We start from the raw sequence: 19,084 nt of genomic DNA, 5'->3' as shown, positions 1-19,084 counted from the left end.
GCATAATCTCGGCTCACTGCAACCTCTGTCTCCCAGGTTCAAGTGATTCTTCTGCCTCAGCCTTCCAAATAGCTGGGATTACAGGCATGTGCCACCACGCCTGGCTAATTTTTGTATTTTTAGTAGAGACAGGGTTTTACTATCTTGGCCTGTCCGGTCTTGAACTCCTGACCTCAAGTCATCCGCCTGCCTTGGCATACCAAAGTGCTGGGATTACAGGCATGTACCACTGTGCCCAGCCATACTGCTGGTAGATTTTTTACAAATAAATAAAACCCTTTGATTCTCACATTTTAAATTATAACATAGTAAGCAAATATTAGTTATACAATATTTTTTCATTTCCCTACACATTTAAACTGACAAAGTGTTTTTGTTTTTGTTTTTGAGACAGAGTTTCGCTCTTGTTGCCCAGGTTGGAGTGCAGTGGCATGATGTTGGCTCACCACAACCTCCGCCTCCCGAGTTCAAGTGATTCTCCTGCCTCCTGAGTAGCTGGGATTACAGGCATGGGCCACCATGGCCAGCTAATTTTGTATTTTTAGTAGAGACAGGGTTTCTCCATGTTGGTCAGGCTGGTCTCGAACTCACGACCTCAGGTGATCACTCCGCCTCAGCCTCCCAAAATGCTGGGATTACAGGTGTGAGCCACCATGCCTGGCCAAACTGACAGAGTTTTTAACGTTTCAAGTGTTTTGACAAAAAAAGATCATGGAACAATTTTAATTTTTCTCTTTGATCATTAAGATTGCTTTGCATGGTTTCAGCTTGCATAGTCGTTTTTATATTTCTGCGTGGTAGCTGCCTGTGTAAAAAATATAATATCTCTGGGTGTGGTGGCTCATGCTTGCATTCCCAGCACTTTGGGATGCTGAGGTGGGAAGATCACGAGGCCAGGAGTTCAAGACCAGCCTGGGCAATATAGCAATACCCAGAAAATGTTAAAAAATTTTCTCTACAGAAAATTTTAAAAAATTAGCTGGGCGTGGTTGTGCACACCTCTAGTTCCAGCTACTCGGGAGTTGAGGTGGGAGGATCCCTTGAGCTCAGGAGTTTGAGGCTGCAGTGAGCTGTGATCACGTTACTACATTCCAGCCTGGGCAACAGAGCAAGACCCGTCTCAAAAAAATTTTTCCGAAACAAATTTCTCACATTGAGAAACTTGAAAAAAATGATTGTAAAAATCATCAGGATTAATACATTTGAAAAACTAAGGGACATCCAAATCAGAGTAGCAGCAGGGAAAGACTAACATTACTCATTGTGGCGGTTGAAGGAATAGGAATAGGATTGGACATTTGATTTGGAGTGGTCTGTTGAAAGTATACAAATTATTTGAAAGTTCAGTGGAAACTTTGGGAGTTTTGGAAAATTTAAAGTACACTCTATGGTTAAGTTTTTTAAATAAACAAGTTTCAAACTACTTATTAACTAATAGAAGTGATTCTTTTATTCAGCAAAGACTGAGTTTTTGTTATATTTTAGGCAGTGTTGTAGGTGCTAGGCTACTAAATACAGAACAAATAAAAATCTCTTTAGGCTAGTGTGATACTGTGATATAACAGGAAATACATATTTGGTCTCTGCCCCAGGTTCCTGGCACACAGCTCCTAAAACTGTTGGAATCTCTGAAGTGATAAGTGTGGATTGTGTACTAATGAGTGACTTGGGCTTAGGGCCAGGCCTTTCCATAGCTTCAGCATGGGGCTGGTCACCAAAAATACCAAGACATGACTAGAGGGCTAAACATTGAGTTGAGCAGCAGTGCCAATGATTTACTCAATCATGGCTACATAATGAAGCCTCCATAAAAACCCCAAGGCAAGGTTCAGAAAACTTCTGGATTGCTGAACCACGTAGAGGTGCTGGAAAGGTGGCATGCCCAGAGAAGACACGGGAACTCCATGCGTCTCCCCAGCATATATCATCCTATGCAGCTCTTTCATCAGGTTGTTCACCTGTATCCTTTGTAGTATCCTTTATAATAAACCAGTAAATGTGTTCCCCTGAGATCCATGAGCTGCTTTAGCAAATTAATTGAACCTGAGGTGGGGATTGTGCGCACTCCAAGTTATATAGCTGGCCAGTTACAAGGTCAAGTCACAGGCTGGGGCTTGTGATTGGTATCTGAAGTGGGAGGCAGCCTTGTTGGACTGAGCCTTCAACCTGTGGGATCTTACTCTTAATTCTAGGTAGATAGTGTCAGAATTGAAGTGAATTATAGGACACACAGTTGGTGTCTGCTAGATATTTGGTGTGTGACGAAAAAGTCCCACATATCTGGTCACTGAAATGTTCTGTGTTGCGAGACTGTTATAGGAGAAAAATAATCTTTTATTTGTTTTTTTGTTCAGGGTGCACTTTTGCCTGCCCTGGCTTTGAGAAGTGTAGGATTTCTAATCCTTTGTAGAATCTTGATTTCATTTAGGTTCTATTGAAAGAAACTAACTAGATTGTTTTTTGTTTTTAATTTTTAACATTATTCTAAAGGTCTTTATATAAAGCGTTCCTTTTTATTGATTTTGTGTTTAGTCTCCAAAGTTGGATTAAAACTCAAGGTTTGTATAACCCCTGTTATCTGTCAGCAGGTTGGTCTACAAAAAGAATGGGATATGACCTCATACAGCTTCAGAAACCTGTATGGGTACTTGATTCCTTATAGCATTCCCAACTTGGGAGTAAAGTTATTATAGTTGTTACATAGTCACATTGGTCGTAGTGTCACTAGGAAAGAGCTGTGAATTCTACTTTGTTCGGGAAGTTGGGTGTGTTTGGGTTGTGTGTGAGATTATGGTACCATAGAGGAGTTGCAGCTTTAGCTTGAAGCTGAGTATATGTTTACTACTGAATTAAGACTGGAAAAGCTTAAGCACTGTGCACAATGGCCCAGATGCTTGAAACTACCTGAAAGGTTGGGTGAGCAGCTATAGGTTATTTATAATGGCTGGAGCATTTGCTTACAGGATGGGGATGTAATGGGAACGTGAAGACAGGAAAAGATGAAGCTATAGAGGAAGTTAGGGCTAGATTTTGGAGAGTCTTATATATCCACAGAAGTTTGGACATTTTTCTTGGGAGACTTTCAGAGCTCTGTGTGTGTGTGTGTGTCCTTCCTCTTAACCTCTCAGTACTTCCATTTCTTCACCTATAAAATAGAGGTGTTAACACTACCTACCTTATGAGATTTTTGGGAGATTAAATTGGATTAAATCATATAAAGTACTTGGAAAAAAAGTGTCATAAACTGGGCATGGTGGTGTGTTCCTGTAATCCCAGCAACTCATGAAGCTTAGTTGGGAGGAATTAAATAAAAAAAAATTAAATATTTAATTTTTTTAACCTAGTGATCTTTTTTAACCTAGTGATACCACTTCTAGAAATTGATCCTACAGATATACTCACATACCTAAGCCATATCGTATATATACAGATGACAACTGCAATATTACATTTGTAAAAAAAAAGCAGGAGGCAACCTTAAAATGTTCATCAGTACAATATAATAAGAGACTATGCAGCCACTGGAAAGAATGAAGTAGATCTCTGTATAAAGATAATTTTCCAAGATATACAATTGGGTTTTTTAAAAACAGGGACGTTTCTATGTCTCTCTTCATTTTGTATCTTTACCAGTCTGAGAGAAAATGGTATCTCAATTTTGATTTTGGGTAAGATTGAATGTTTAGTGCTTGGTTATGTTCTTTGATCACTTTCTATTAGGATAGTACTCTTTAATTGAGTCCAAGATTGCTTTATACATAGAATATTAACCATTATTATACTACTACTACAACTTTTTCACTCAGATTACCTTTAAGCTTTTCCAAACAGTTTTTTAAAAATATAGTCAAACTTTAAAATCTTTTTCATGAAGATTTCTTTTTCTGGTTAAAAGACTTTTCTATGTTCTAGGGCTTTTATTTTTTTTCAGTTTATTTTTAACTTATCTGGGATTAATGTTGATGTGAAGTAGTGATTGTGATCCAAATTTTTTCACCTTAAATGGTTGTCATCTTCTAGTTCTCTTTTTTCCTTTAGGAGTGAGAATAGATCATTGGGTTTAGCAGTGTGGAGGTCGCTTATGACCTTGACAAGAAAAGTTTCAGTAGAATTAGTGCGGGCAAAAGCCTTACTGAAGTGAGTTCAGGAGACAGGTGTCGTAGGCAGCATGTATAGACAACTTTTGTTTTTGTTTTTGTTTTGTTTTTTGAGATGTAGTCTTGCCCTGTTGCCCAGGCTGGAGTGCAATGGCGCGATCTTGGCTCATTGTAACCTCTGCCTCCCAGGTTCAAGCGATTCTCCTGCCTCATCCTCCCAAGTAGCTGGGATTACAGGTGTGTCCCACCATGCCCAGCTAATTTTTTTGTATCTTTAGTAGAGATGGGGTTTCACCATGTTGGCCAGGCTGGTCTTGAACTCCTGACCTCGTGATCCACCTGCCTTGGCCTCCCAAAGTGCTATGATTACAGCATGAGCCACCAAGCCTGGCTTTTTTGTTTTGTTTTGTTATTGTTTTTGTTTTTGTTTTTGAGACGGAATCTTGCTTTGTCCCCTAGGCTGGAGTGCAGTGACACAATCTCAGCTCCCTGCAACCTCCACCTCCTGAGTTCAAGTGATTCTTCTGCCTCGCAGCCTCCCAAGTAGCTGGGATTACAGGTGCCCGCCACCATGCCCAGCTAATTTTTGTATTTTCAGTAGAGATGGGTTTTTGCCATGTTGGCCAGGCTGGTCTTGAACTCCTGACCTCAGGTGATCCGCCCACCTCGGCCTCCCAGAGTGCTGGGATTACAGGCGTGAGCCACTGCACCCAGCTAGACAACTCTTTTGAAGAGTTCTCCTGTCAAGGGGAAGAGAAAAATGAGCAGTAGCTCTAGGGGAATAGAGAATCATGAGAAATATTGTATAAGATGAGAAGGAATAATAGCATCGGGCCTTGGGACAGTATTGTTCAAAAACAAACAGTGCTATTAAACAATGGGATTCCTCTCAGTGTAGGCAGATGCTTTCATTCTTTGGCTTACAGAGTGACATTTTTCTTTTTTTTTTTTTTTTCGCTCTGTCACCCAGGCTGGAGTGCAGTGGCACGATCTCAGCTCACTGCAAGCTCCGTCTCCCAGGTTCACACCATTCTCCTGCCTCAGCCTCCTGAGTATCTGGGGACTACAGGCGCCCACCACCATGTCCGGCTAATTTTTTTTGTATTTTTAGTAGAGTCGGGGTTTCACCGTATTAGCCAGGATGGTCTCGATTTCCTGACCTCATGATCACCTGTCTCGGCCTCCCAAAGTGCTGGGATTACAGGCGTGAGTCACCACGCCTGACCCAGAGTGACATTTTTCATTTCCCATTTCCCTTTCATTCTAGAGCCTAGCTCATTGACTGGAATGGTAGGTGGAGTGACCTTCACTATTTGTTTGCTTTCCTTTACTTTCCAATGTTTACATAGTTGAATTTCAAGTTAAATGTGTTTATAAATTACCTGCACTATCATTTAAAAAAATTGCTCCTTTTGTTTTCTTTTGGAATTCTGATATATTTTACCAGGATGTATCTTTTTTTTTCGTTATTTCTTTGGTATTTAGTGGGTCCATTCCATCTCAGATATGGTATTTATATCTTCAGTTCAGGGAAATTTTTTTCTGTTATCCCCTTCACCATTATTTTCTTCTTTGGGGGTACCTTTGATATTGTTGTTAGACTTAGTGCTTCAATCCTCCATGTCACATAAATTATCTTTTCCAACTTTTTGTCTAGAGACGAAGTTTCACCATGTTGGCCAGGATGGTCTCTATCTCCTGACCTTGTGATCCGCCCCCCTCAGCCTCCCAAAGTGCTGGGATTACAGGTGTGAGCCACTGGGCCCAGCCAAGAAGTTGCTTTTTTATAAGTTACTTGTTTCCTTCTGGAGTGGTGGTTCTGTTTGTTTACCTTGAACTTTCTCTTTCACATAGGTTTCTTTTGGAAACCTGGGATCTTTTATTTTCTGTTAATATTTATGAATATCAGATACTACTGATTACTATAGCTAGCTGTTGTGTTTCCTCTACAGTTATGTAGGTAGCTAGGTAGTTCTTTTTTCCTAAAAGTTTCTCCCTTGAATGGGGTGGCTGATTCTGGCTTCTTATAGTAGGCAAGGTTTATCAAGAAGCAGCATTTCTTGTGTTCTTGCCTCATTGGTGAGTAACAGGCAGGGAAGCAGGAACCTCCAAAGTAAGGAGGCCTTCAGAGACTCAAAGTGAAGTGTGCCATTTTCTTTAGTTCTTTGGTGGAGTTACCGGTGCTTTGCTTTCTTTTCCCTGTGTGTTTAAAGATCTGAAATTACCTCCGACATGGCTTTACTTTTGTCTTAGGCACTAACGTACTCAGTAGGAACCATCCCTGTAACAGGCCTCACTTTCAACTTAAGAGCAGCATGTTTCTGGCTTTAGCTTAAGAGAAAAAGCTGTTAATTTTTTTGTTCAGTTTTGATGGGAAGTTTTACATAGTCAGTTCTCGGTGTTAGTAAGTTCTTATGAAGTGTTAGCTGTGTTTACTGTTATTAAAATATATATATGATCGTCTCTTTTGTGACATGAATGATTAAAAAAATAAGTAGTTGTTTATAGTGAGAGGATGTGATTTATCTCTTAGTTTTTGGTTTGGGGCTTTGGTCTGAGAACTACTTTGGTTCATCCTAAATTTTATTTTACTCTATTTGGCAATGTTTTTGTTTATATTGTGCACTTATGTAATTTGGGTTGAAAATTACAGCTCCCTGGGGAATAGGGAGGGGTACCAAAAGAACGTATGATAGAAGATATGATGGTAATGTTACTTTTCTCTTTCCTTTTTTGCTTTTCCAGTTTGAACAAAAAAGTGGTGCAGTTTTTGATGAAATTGTAGAGAACTGTAAGTACCATTTGAGAAAAAACAATCATGTCTTTAGATAGAAAATGAATGTTAATCTAGATACGGTATTTAACTATTATAGTGTTTAGTTAGGGCTGATTTATGTGATGGTTCAATCTGATTTAGTCTAGATCTCATCACATACTGTTCTTTTAGCAGATTAATCTGAATTGTAAGAATCTTACTTTTTTTCAATAAATATTTTATTCTCATAGTTATCATATTAAAATATAGCCATACTTTGTGTCTATATGGAAGATTATACTTACCACTATCAAGGGTTTCTACTTGGTTTAAGGTCTTTTATTTTCTTTTAAAATTCTTTTTGTGTTATTGTATTTTTAGAAATAATTTGTTTTTTATGATTATAAAAGTAATACATTCAATTTTACGATACAGAAATGAATAAAATAGAAAGTGAAAGCCTTTGTCATTACCATTTTCCAAAGATAACCAGTTTTAAAAGTTTAACATATATATCTTTCCAGACTTTTTTCTATGAGTGTATATATCTATACATGGTATATGAAGATTTATATATGTGTGTAGGAATCATAGATACTGTTCTTGCTTTTTTTCATTCAACTGCGTAGACATCTTTCTGTGTCAATGGATATAGACCTGTTGCACCCTTTTTAATGGCTACTAAGTATTTTATTGTATGGCTGTATAATAAGTCCTCACTAAATGTTGTTGATATGTTCTTGGAAATTGTGACTTTAGGTGAAATGACATATAATGAAACCAATTTACTGTAAGTTTAAGTTGATATAAGTAAGAGTTAAGTTCCTGTGGCATATTTTTAGTCACAAAAACACCATCAAACTTCTAAATAAAGATCTGAAACACTTCTAATATTAAACATTGAAATAAATGTGAGCTATGCATGCATACAGGAAAGATTAATAAAAACAAGATAATTATTTACCCAGTTTTTGGTGAATCAGCGAGTGATGGTGCTTGTAGTGGTGGTTGGTTAACTTAAGGAATAAATGTTTGCAAAGCAAACACTGTCAAGAGCACCTCCTACCACCATGCAGTTCAGAAACAAACAATAATAAACATGATGGGCTCACTGAGTGTATCATTTATGTACATTTCTGTGCTGATTATATATTTTATGAATTTTATTACAATAATTTGTATTCATTCGTTCATTTTCCAATCCCCTTATTCCAATTCAGGGTCATGGGTGGCCGAAGCCTATCCTGGCAGCCTCAGGGCACAAGGCAGGAACCAGTCCTGGGCAGGATGCCATCCCATCACAGCATGCATTCACACACACACACCCATGCTCACTCAGACTGGGACAATTTAGACATGTTAATTAACCTAATGTGCACATCTTTGGGATGTGGGAGGAATCTAGAACATCTGGAGAAAACTCCTGCAGACATGGAGAGAATATACAAACTCCACATAAATAATAGCCCTGGCTTGGAGTCATTTTTTTTCTCTCTTTTTTTGAGATGGAGCCTTGCTTTGTCACCCAGGCTTGAGTGAAGTGGCGTGATCTAGGCTCACTGCAACCTCTGCCTCACAGGTTCAAGTGATTCTCCTGTGTCAGCCTCCTGAGTTACTGGGACTACAGGCACACGTCACAACTCCTAGCTAATTTTTTGTATTTTTGGTAGAGAAGGGGTTTTACCATGTTGGCCAGGCTGTTCTCGAACTCCTGACCTCAAGTGATCCACCTGCCTCGGCCTCCCGAAGTTCTGGGATTACAGGCTTGAGCCACAGCGCCCAGGCTTTGTTTCTGTCTTCAGTGCTACAGCAAAATAACATTGAATGAAATGTTATTAGAGGACCTGCTGTACTATAATTTAACTAGCTTCTTTTATACATGTGTAATTTATTTTCAATTTTGCATTATTATTAAGAATATTGAATATGTATTCCCATACACATCTTTGTATACTTGTTGAAGCATTCTGTAGAATAAATTCCAAGAATAGAATTGATCAATTATGAAAGGATATTTTTGTGCTTTTTTATGAAAGATAAATTTTGTCAACTAGAGTTGTTGAATTAAGGGAATGTACTTTTTAAAAAAAAAATTACTTCTACCAGTAGGATCTGTACTTTCTTTCTCTTTGTAATTAGTTTAATATTTTAGAATAATAATATTTTTAGACTACCATCTGATTTTATGTTATTTGATATTGAGAGGTAACTATATCTCCTGATCTTCAGTGGATTTAGTTATTGTGTGTCTTTTTTGTGTTAGGCAATCAAAAATAGAATTTAGCTAGCTTATCCAGAAGAAACATTTTAGATATATACTAGGATATTTCATAAAATATAAGATAAAATGAATTTCCTCCAGGGTACTCAGCAAAAGGAGATCATGTCTGTTCTCTACAAGTGCTGCCAGAAAGCAGTTATATTCTCATGATTTTTAGTCTTTCTGTATATCCATTCTAAATTTCAAGTTGTTTGGAGAAAGATTATGATTGGGCCAGCTTGATTCTCATGTTCATCTTTGAACCAATTATCTATGGTCAGGGAAACCAGGCCAGATAGTAAAACATACCTCTTGGAAGGCATCCCTCTGTCACTACTCACTTTCGCCAAATAATGTTTGAATACCTATTTTGGATGATATGCCTTTGCTCAAGTGCGTATATTGGTATTAGAAATGAATCATATAGCTTTCTAATGAAGATTTTAATATGATGCATTGTTAAGGTTGTTGCAGTAAAAACAATCTTAAAGAGGCAATAGGAATCTGTATTAAACCTGTAGCCGGGCTACTGTACTTGGAGTTCTACACCCAACATTTGGGGTTTATGTTTCTGGTGCATGGTTATGTTTCTGGTGCATGGTTTATGTTTCTCTGCTCTCCTTCCTTAAACATTATTAGGCTCTAGATTTACAAGCAGAATGTTTTATTCTTTATTTTAGTTTTTATTTTAGAGACAGGGTCTTGCAGTTGCCTAGGCTGGAGTGCAGTGGCATGATCATAGCTCACTGCAACCTTGAACTCCTGGGGTCAAGTGATCCTCCCATCTCAGCGTCCGAGTAGCTGGGACTATAGATGTGATCACCATGCCTGGCTAATTTTTTAAATTTTATTTTATTTTATTTTTATTTTTGTAGAGATTAAGTCTTATTATGTTTTCCAATCAGGTCTTAAACACCTGGCCTCAAACAATCCTCCTGCCTTGGCCTCCCAAAGTGCTGGGATTACAGGAGTGAGCCACCACACCCAGCCAACCAGAAGGTTTTATACCAAATGTTAGTTGCAAATGGTGCAATAAAGGTTACCCTTTATCTCCCCTTTTCTGGTAGTTTAAATTAAAAGGATATTGAAAGCCCTGGAGGCAGAGAAGTGACTAGCTTGGAAGGAATACTGACCTCTCTCTGTGAGGAGAATTCAGGAACATAGACCCCTATTCAGGAGAGATAAGGGCAGACAGCTACATAGATGATATTCTGGAAAGCTCCGATACCAAAGATGATCATCCTAGCCCTCTCATTTTGTCTTGGGATTCATGTCTAGAAGAAAAGATTAACTGTATGTCAGGGAAGTGTCTCAAAATGTCTGGTGTAGCACTAGACCTACCAGACCTACCCTGCTAGACCTACCATCTACTCATTGCCCAACACCACCAGGATGTGGGACCTCAAATACTTGTTTTGTAGATCAAATTCTGCCCTACTGTGGTATAATCCTATCACTGTCAGCAAAATATAGTATTTGCTAATTATTGGCACACATAAACTAGCAGAGGCTAACCCCATTTGTGAAGACATTGAGAAATCTAGTTTAAACATGAAAAATCAGAATTGACTTTCCAAAGATACCATATCTTCAGTGAAAGGGATTTAAAAGAAAGAAGACTTCAACATTTCATACAGGTGAGAAGAGAAGGTACGGTTCTTCAAGTTTGTTCTCCTGTGTCAGGAGAATTTGTGATGTGGATTTTTAAAGATACATGGTGTGTTAGAGGAAATGACTGATTCTGTAGATGATCTTAAATTCATGTTCCCTCAACCATTACTAGTTTATGTGAAGTTTTAAAGAAGTTGAAATAAAATAGGAGGATTGTTTTTATTTAATATATTCAGATAGTTGCTTCCTTAAGTCAAGGATTTTTATTCATTAAATGGCTCTAAGATAACCAACTGGTTACCCAGCAATGGTTACTTTTCTTATTGGTAGAGTAAGTTTATTGAACATAGCAGACTTGACAGTTTCAGGGCAAAAGTAAGAGCATTGCTGATTTGTTCATGAAGTACAGTTATTTGGATTCTAAAAATTATTCTTATTATTTTGACTACTTTCAGTGTACTAGTTTACTTGTGAAAAAGTTACATGTATTATCTTTTAAAAATTCTCCCTTTCTCTGGTTTAATTGAGGCAGGGTCTTGCTATGTTGCTGAGGCTGGCTTCAAACTCCTGGATTCAAGCAGTCTTCCTTCCACTGCCTCCCAAACTGCTAGGATTACCAGCATGAGTCACCATGCCCTGCCCTTTAAAAATTCTAATAATAATTATATTAATTAGGATATTAGGTTTAACTATATATAATAGAAACACAATAGAACTTTATTTCTTGGCGCGGCATGGTGGCTCACACCTGTAATTCCAGTACTTTGGGAGGCTGAAGCAAGAGGATTGCATGAACCCAGGAGTTCAAAACCAGCCTGGGCACATAGCAAGACCCTGTCTCTACAAAAAATACATAAAATAGTTGGATGTGGTGGTGCATGCCTGTAGTCCCAGCTGCTTGGGAGATTGAGTCAGGAGGATTGATTGAGCCCAAGAATTTGAGGTTACAGTGAACTGATGGTGCCATTGCACTCCAGCCTGAGCTGCAGAGAAAGACCCTGTCTCAAAATATAAAAGGAAGGAAGGGAAGAAGGGAGGGAGGGAGGGAGAGAGGGAGGGAGGGAGGAAGGATAAGGAAGGAATCAGGAAAGAAAAGAAGTTATTTCTCATATAAAAGAAGCCCAGATGATAATATGGCTCTGTGGTTATCAAGAAAGCTCTTCCAGCTATCTGGATTTTATCCCTAGTGTGTGACTTCCATTTTCAAGGTAGCGTGGTGTTCTAGGATGGCTGCTGTATCTTGAGCCTGGAGTAGGGAGGAAGGAGAGCAAAAGGCACACTTCTGAATAGAATCAGCTTCTTGAAGAACTTTCCTGGAAACTCTACCTGTGTACTTAGGTTTATATCTCATTGGCCATCCTACCTTCAAAGAAAGCTGGGAATAGTAATCCTTTAGCTGAGCCCATTGTTGTCAAGAATAAAATTGAGGCTCTCTTAGTAAGGCAAACGGAGAGAATTGTTATTGTGTACATAGTGTCTGCTGCAACAACCTTTTTTCAAAGGTACTATGACTGTTTCTATTTCACTAAGGAGCAAACTAAGGCTTAGAGACATCATTTCACTTTTAAGTGATGGAATCAGGATTTGAATGCTGATTTACCTAGCTACAAAATCCCTCCTTTCAAATCTTTCATTACCTGTTTCTGTACCTCACCCTAGTTCACTTGAATCACAGGTTTTGAAGAATAACTATTATTCGACAAAATAGTGGAGTAACTTATAAAGTAATTCAGAAATAGTTTTAGGTATATTAACCATGACTGAAGTTTTTGTGGCTGCTTGTGGAGCATCAGCATCAGTTTGTGTCTGAATTATAATGTGTCTGCCTTATCAGTGCAGCTCGATTTTTAAAAGAACTGATATAATTAAAATTTTTCTAAATGGAACAAACAAAAAATAAAAAAACTGATAATTTGAGTCTTTTTTTAAAAAAATACTTAAAAATTTTTGTTTACGTGGTCTTTTGCTAAGTATTATTTGGGTCCTTCAAACATTGTAAAGGAATACTTTCTTTATGAGAATGTTGAAATCAAAGCCTAAAAGTCTTCTTTAGGGATGTAAATATGGGTAGAGAATTGAGATGGTGTTAATTGAAAAACACCTCACAGTTCTCAATAATTTTTTAGTTATCCTTAAATAAAGGTATAGGTTCTTCTTGAATTAAACAAACTGATCAGTGATTAGTATACAATTTTCAAATGAATAAACTGAACTAAACTGATTTTTGTTTTATCTCTGTATTGGTAAAAGGTTTATGTTTTTGCCAGTAACTTATAGCAATTTCAGCATTGTTATCAATAAAATTGTGGTGTCAGTCAGGTGTAGTGGCTCACGCCTGTAATCCCAGCACTTTGGGAGGCCGAGGCGGGTGGATCGCTTGAGGTCAGGAGTTCAAGACCAGCCTAGCCAACATGGTGAAACCCTGTTGCTACTAAAAATACAAAAAATTCACTGGGTGTGGTGGCGGGCACCTTTAATCCCAGCTATTTGGGAGGCTGAGGCAGGAGAATCACTTGAACCCTGGAAGCGGAGGTTGCAGTGAGCCGAGATCGTGCCACCGCACTCTGGCATCCTGAGAAACAGAAAAAGACTCCATCTCAAAAATAAATAAATAAATAAATAAATAAATAAAAAATAAAATTGTGGTATCAAGGAAACTCTGACACTAAAAAGGAGATATAAGTTCTATGTGAATTTTAGTTTAGGTTGATCAGTAGGATAAGAGGGTGGTAAAAGTATGTTGTAAATATTTGAATATAAGATGATTCCAAATACAGGGTTCTGACCCATTTCCCAGTGAAAAGATAAGAGAAAAAAATAGAATTTTGTTATCTAGAATACATTTACTAATAGCCATGTGGGTGAAATAGATGTCTATTAATCATTTATTAAATTATACATATTTAAAATCTCCTTATGTTAAATAGTATTGATTTAGAAAATACTGGTTTTCTTATAGTTGTTTTGTGAATTTTATGCAGAGTCTAGAAATTTGACATTGTTAATCACTAGTGTCACTTTTTAAGTCAGTTAATGTAGTTTTCCATAGCCTTCTAAATTATGTAAGATATATTCTGAATTTGCATTCTGATTGCTGGTATGTGCTACTTAACAAATCACCCCATAACTAATGTGTAAAACACATTTATTAAGCTCAAGGATTCAATGGCTCAGGTGTTCAGAAAGGGTATACTAGGGATTTTTTTTTTTTTTTTCTCCACAATGTCTTTGGTCTTGACTGAGAAGATTTGGAGGCTGAAGTTGACTGAATGGCTTGATGTTGGAATAATCTGAAAGTTTGTTCACTTATGTTTGGTGCCTTGCCTAACAGGACTCAAAGACTGTGACTGCTGACTTGAGCACCTGTGCGTAGTCTGTTACCTTGCCTTCCTCATAGTGTGGCAGCCTTAAGGTCTTCTCACTTCTTTTTTGGTGGCTCAGGGATCCAAGCAAAATAATGATTCAGTGAATAAGGCATAAGTTATATTATTATTATTATTTTTCCCCAGACAGGCTCTCATCCTGTCACCCAGGCTGTAGTGTAGTGACTATCATAATTCACTCTGACCTCGAACTCCTGGGCTCAAGTGATCCTCCTGCCTCAACCTCCCAGGTAGCTAGAACTATAGGCCTGCACCTCTGCACTCGCCTGAGTTTTAAATTTTTTTTTGTAGAAATGGGTCTTGGCTATGTTGCCCATGCTGGTGCATCATCTTTTCTGACCTAGCTTCAGAAGTAATTTGGCATCCCTTCCACCAAGCAGTTCACAAGCTTGCCCAGATTCAGAAGCTATAGACCCCACATCTTAATAGGAGGAGGGAGGGTGAAGGTCACGTTATAGAAGAGCACATGGATGGAAGATACTGTTGCAGCCATTTTTATAAAATAAAATCTGCTGTCACAGCATATAAAATACCCTGTTAAAAAATATTCTAAGCCATCAAATAGCTTTAAAAATTTTATCCTATAGGTCTGTGTTTGGATCTTCATGGCATTAACTATTTCCAGTAATACATGTATGTAAATTTCATGAATCTGATCATACAGGATTTTTTTTTTTTTTTTTTTTTGAGACAGAGTCTTGCTCTGTTGCCCAGGTTGGAGCGCAGTGGTGCGATCTAAGCTCACTGTAGCCTCCGCCTCCTGGGCTCAAGCAATTCCTGTTCCTCAGCCTCCCGGGTAGCTGGGACTACAGGTGCACCACCACGCCCGGCTAATTTTTTGTATTTTTAATAGAGACAGGGTTTCACCATGTTGGCCAAGCTGGTCTCAAGCTCTCGGTCTCAAGTTGATCTACCTATCTCGGCCTCCCAAAGGGCTAGGATTACAAGTGTCAGCTACTGCACCTGGCCCATATATGATTTTTTAAGAGTAACATTTTGGCTTTTCTGTTGGCTTGGCCTCACCTTCCCATATCATTGTTCCTATCCCCTCTCATAACCTGTGTCAACAGCTTTGTAGGTAGCCTTCCATGTTTTTTCAATGCTCATAAAATCATTATATACATAAACATACACAAATATATGTATGTCAGGATTTTGAGTTTTTCTTATTTAACAAAAATGGGATCATATACATACTTTTCTCCTCCTCACTTCTCTCTGTCTTGAGTACTTCATAAAACCCCTTCACCTCAACCGGAACAGCTCTCTATTCTGTGATTTTGATGCACAATAAGTCATTTTCTGCTTTGTTTTTAGGCATTTATGTTGTTTAAGATTTTTTCTGCCACAATGAACAATGATACATTAAAAGTCCTTTAATGTATGTTTTTGTAAATTGGTCATTTTGTGTATGTGGTTAGATTCCAAAGAATAAGGATTCTGTGATTTTTTTTTCTTTTTATTATTATTATTATTATTATTATTATTATTATTATTATTATACTTTAGGCTCTATGGTACATGTGCGCAACGTGCAGGTAAGTTACATATGTATACATGTGCCATGCTGGTGCGCTGCACCCACCAACTCGTCATCTAGCATTAGGTATATCTCCCAATGCTATCCCGCCAAAAAGCATGCTGTAATCCCACCACTTTGGGAGACTGAGGTGGGCGGATTGCTTGAGCCCAGGAGTTCGAGACCAGCCTGGGAAACATGGCGAAACTCCGTCTCTACAAAAAATACAGAAAAAATTAGTTGGGCATGGGGGCGCATGCCTGTAGTCCCAGTTACTTGAGAGGCTGAGGTGAGAAAACTGCTTGAGCCCAGGAGTTCGAGGCTACAGTGAACTATGATTATGCCACTGTACTCCAGCCTGGGTGACAGAAAGAGACCTTGTTTCTAAAAAGTAAAAAAGCACTTTAATACCTCACATTTCCACCAGCAGTGTATAAGAACACCTTCCGCCATCCATTAGTATATATGATAGCTCTTCTTAATATTTTCCAGTCTGATGGATGTAAAATATCACAGCCTTAACTTCAATTTGCATGTTCCCAACTCTTGTAGAATTTGAGCAGCTTTTAATAAGTTTAACATTTAGACTGGCTTTCTCTGTATTGTCTAGTAATAAATATTTGTTGAAGAATGAATATCTTTTGCCCTTTAAAAAAAGTTTACTTTTTCTTCATAGCAAGTTGTAAGCTTGTTTTATATTTTAATAATAGCTGTTATGGTGAGTTACAGTAAGCACAGTAAAGCATACATCTGAAAGAAGATTCAGATATACATAATAGACAATCACTGTATTCATTCAGGATTTTTAACTTTGAGAATGCATAACGTAAAGTTCTTTTGATGGGGGCGGGAGTTCTGATTTCCCTCATTTGACTTCCTTTTTGTGTCATCTTGAGCTAAATAAATGTTTTTGACACTTAAACATTTTGGTATTGTTTATGACATCTGGGTTTTCAGTCTTGTTTAAGAAAGTTTTTCTCCTTGGTTATTTCTCGGAATACTTCGAAAGCTTTTTATAAATTATTAAACACAAAATACACTTACAATGTAAGATATATTTTATGAAAACCCTTAACCACTTAGCTTTTTAAAATGTATATTTTCATGCTCTTGATGCCAGTTTCCCAGTCTCATACAAGTAGCCACCTCTCCAAAAAGGTAGCCATCATCCTGAATTTTGTGTTTATTTTCTTGCTTTTCCTTTACCACAATTATTGAATATTTGTAGTGTTGCTTGTTTTTGAGCTTTGTATTGTTTTTGAATCATGCTGTGTGTTACCACTTGCTTTTATTTCCTATTGCTTTTTTTTTTTTTTTTTTTTCCAGACAGAGTCTCGCTCTGTCACCCAGGCTGGAGTGCAGTGATGCGATCTCGGCTCACTGCGATCTCTGCTTCCCAGGTTCAAGTGATTCTCCTGCCTCAGCATCCCGAGTAGCTGGGACTGTAGGCACCCACCACCATGCTTGGCTAATTTTTATATTTTTAGTAGAGATGAGGTTTCACCATGCTGGCAAGGCTGATCTCGAACTCCTGACCAGGACTCTTGATCCGTCCGCCTCTGCCTCGCAAATGCTGGGATCACAGGTGTGAGCCACCATGCCCGGCCCTCATTGCGTATTTCTGAGATTTTACTGCATTGTTGTATGTGGTTCTTGTTTATTTGTTTGTCACCAATGCATGATAATTCATTATATAAATATATAACTTTTAAATTTTGGAAAAAACATAAAATTCTGGGCCGGGCGCAGTGGCTCAACTCCTGTAATCCCAGCACTTTGGGAGGTCAAGGTGGGAGGATCACGAGGTCAGGAGATCGAGACCATCCTGGCTAACACGGTGAAACCTTGTCTCTACTAAAAATATAAAAAATTAGCCGGACGTGATGGTGGGCGCCTGTAGTCCCAGCTACTCAGGAGGCTGAGGCAGGAGAATGGCGTGAACCTGGGAGGTGGAGCTTGCAGTGAGCCTGGGCGAGAGAGCAAGACTCCGTCTCAAAAAAAAAAAAAAAAACCCATAAAATTTACCACCTAAGTGTGCAGTTCAGTAGTGTTAAGTATATTCACACTGTTGTGCAACAGATCTCTGGAACTTTTTCATCCTGCAAAACTGAAACTCTGTACCCATTGATCAATAAGTCCTCATCACCCCATCTTCATCCCCTGGCAACCTTAGAAGTTTTATCTTCTAAGAGTTTGACTATGATAGTAACTGTGTGTACGTTAGCATATCCTCAAGGTTCATCATGTGGAACCACCTTGTGGAACCATGTTCCATGTTGAACCTTCTTGTACCATGTTGAACATTCTGATACATGTTGTAGCATGTGTTAGAATTACCTTCATTTTTAAGGTAAAAATGATACGTTAGTATATCCTCAAGGTTCATCATGTTGAAACTTGTGGTACCATGTTGAACATTCTGACACATGTTGTAACATGAGTCACAATTACCTTCTTTTTTTTTTTTTTTTTTTTTTGATACAGAGTTTCACTCTTGTTGCCCAGGCTTGAGTGTAGTGGCAGGATCTTGGCTCACTGCAACCTCCACCTCCCAGATTCAAGCGATTCTCCTGCCTCAGCCTCCCGAGTAGCTAGGATTACAGGCATGGGCTACCACTCCTGGCTAATTTTGTATTTTTGGTATAATTTTGTATTTTTAGTAGAGACAGGACTGTACCACGTTGGTCAGGCTGGTCTCATTCCTGACCTCAGGTGATCTGCCCACCCCAGCCTTCCAAAATGCTGGGATTACAGGCATGAGCCACCACGCCCAGCCAATTACTTTCATTTTTAAGGCTGAATAATATTCAGTTGTTTATATAATCCATGATATGGTTTGGCTCTGTGTCCCCACCCAAATCTCATCTCGAATTGTAATCCCCACATTCAAGGGAGTGACCTGTAGTCCTCATGTCTCTACAAAAGAGAAGTGATTGGATTATAGGGGCAGTTCCCCCAAGGTTGTTCTTGTGACAACGAGTGAATTCTCATGAGGTATCATGGTTTTATAAATGGTAGTTTTCATGTGCTCTTCATGCTCTTGCCTGCCACCATGTAAGACATGCCAGCTTCCCCTTCTGTCATAATTGTAAGTTTACTGAGGCCTCCCCAGCCATGCTGAGCTATGAGTCAATTAAACCTCTTTCTGGGCCGGGCACGGTGGCTCACACATGTAATCCCAGCACTTTGGGAAGCTGAGATGGGCAGATCACTTGAGGTCAGGAGTTCGAGACCAGCCTGGCCAACATGATGAAACCCCATCTCCGCTAAAAAAAAAATACAAAATTAGCTGGATGTGATGTTGCACGCCTGTAGTCACAGCTACTTGGGAAACTGAGGCAGGGGAATCGCTTGAACCTGGGAGGTGGAGGTTACAGTGAGCCAAGATTGCACCACTGCATTCTAGCCTGAGCAACAGAGCAAGACTCCAACTCAAAATATATATATATGTATATAGTA

The 19,084-nt window shown here is 38.6% G+C and overlaps 1 protein-coding gene across 6 annotated transcripts in view; it reads left to right on the top strand.

The window, feature by feature from the left end:
- The window catches only part of ZMYM4 (zinc finger MYM-type containing 4), a 155,338-nt gene that overhangs the window by 49,721 nt on the left and 86,533 nt on the right, over nucleotides 1–19,084 (top strand). For 5 of the 6 annotated variants that reach the window (XM_054496387.2, XM_054496381.2, XM_054496427.2 and 2 more), the window contains one exon: nucleotides 6,843–6,888. The exons of the other annotated variant lie outside the window; for it this stretch is intronic. In XM_054496387.2, coding sequence (XP_054352362.1) covers nucleotides 6,843–6,888 — 46 coding nt within the window. The remainder of the gene's footprint in view (nucleotides 1–6,842; nucleotides 6,889–19,084) is intronic. 6 annotated transcript variants of the gene reach the window in all.

This window comes from Pongo pygmaeus, chromosome 1 (assembly GCF_028885625.2).
Source record: "Pongo pygmaeus isolate AG05252 chromosome 1, NHGRI_mPonPyg2-v2.0_pri, whole genome shotgun sequence".
Classification (NCBI taxonomy): Eukaryota; Metazoa; Chordata; class Mammalia; order Primates; family Hominidae; genus Pongo; species Pongo pygmaeus.
This window is presented reverse-complemented; position numbering and strand designations above follow the sequence as displayed.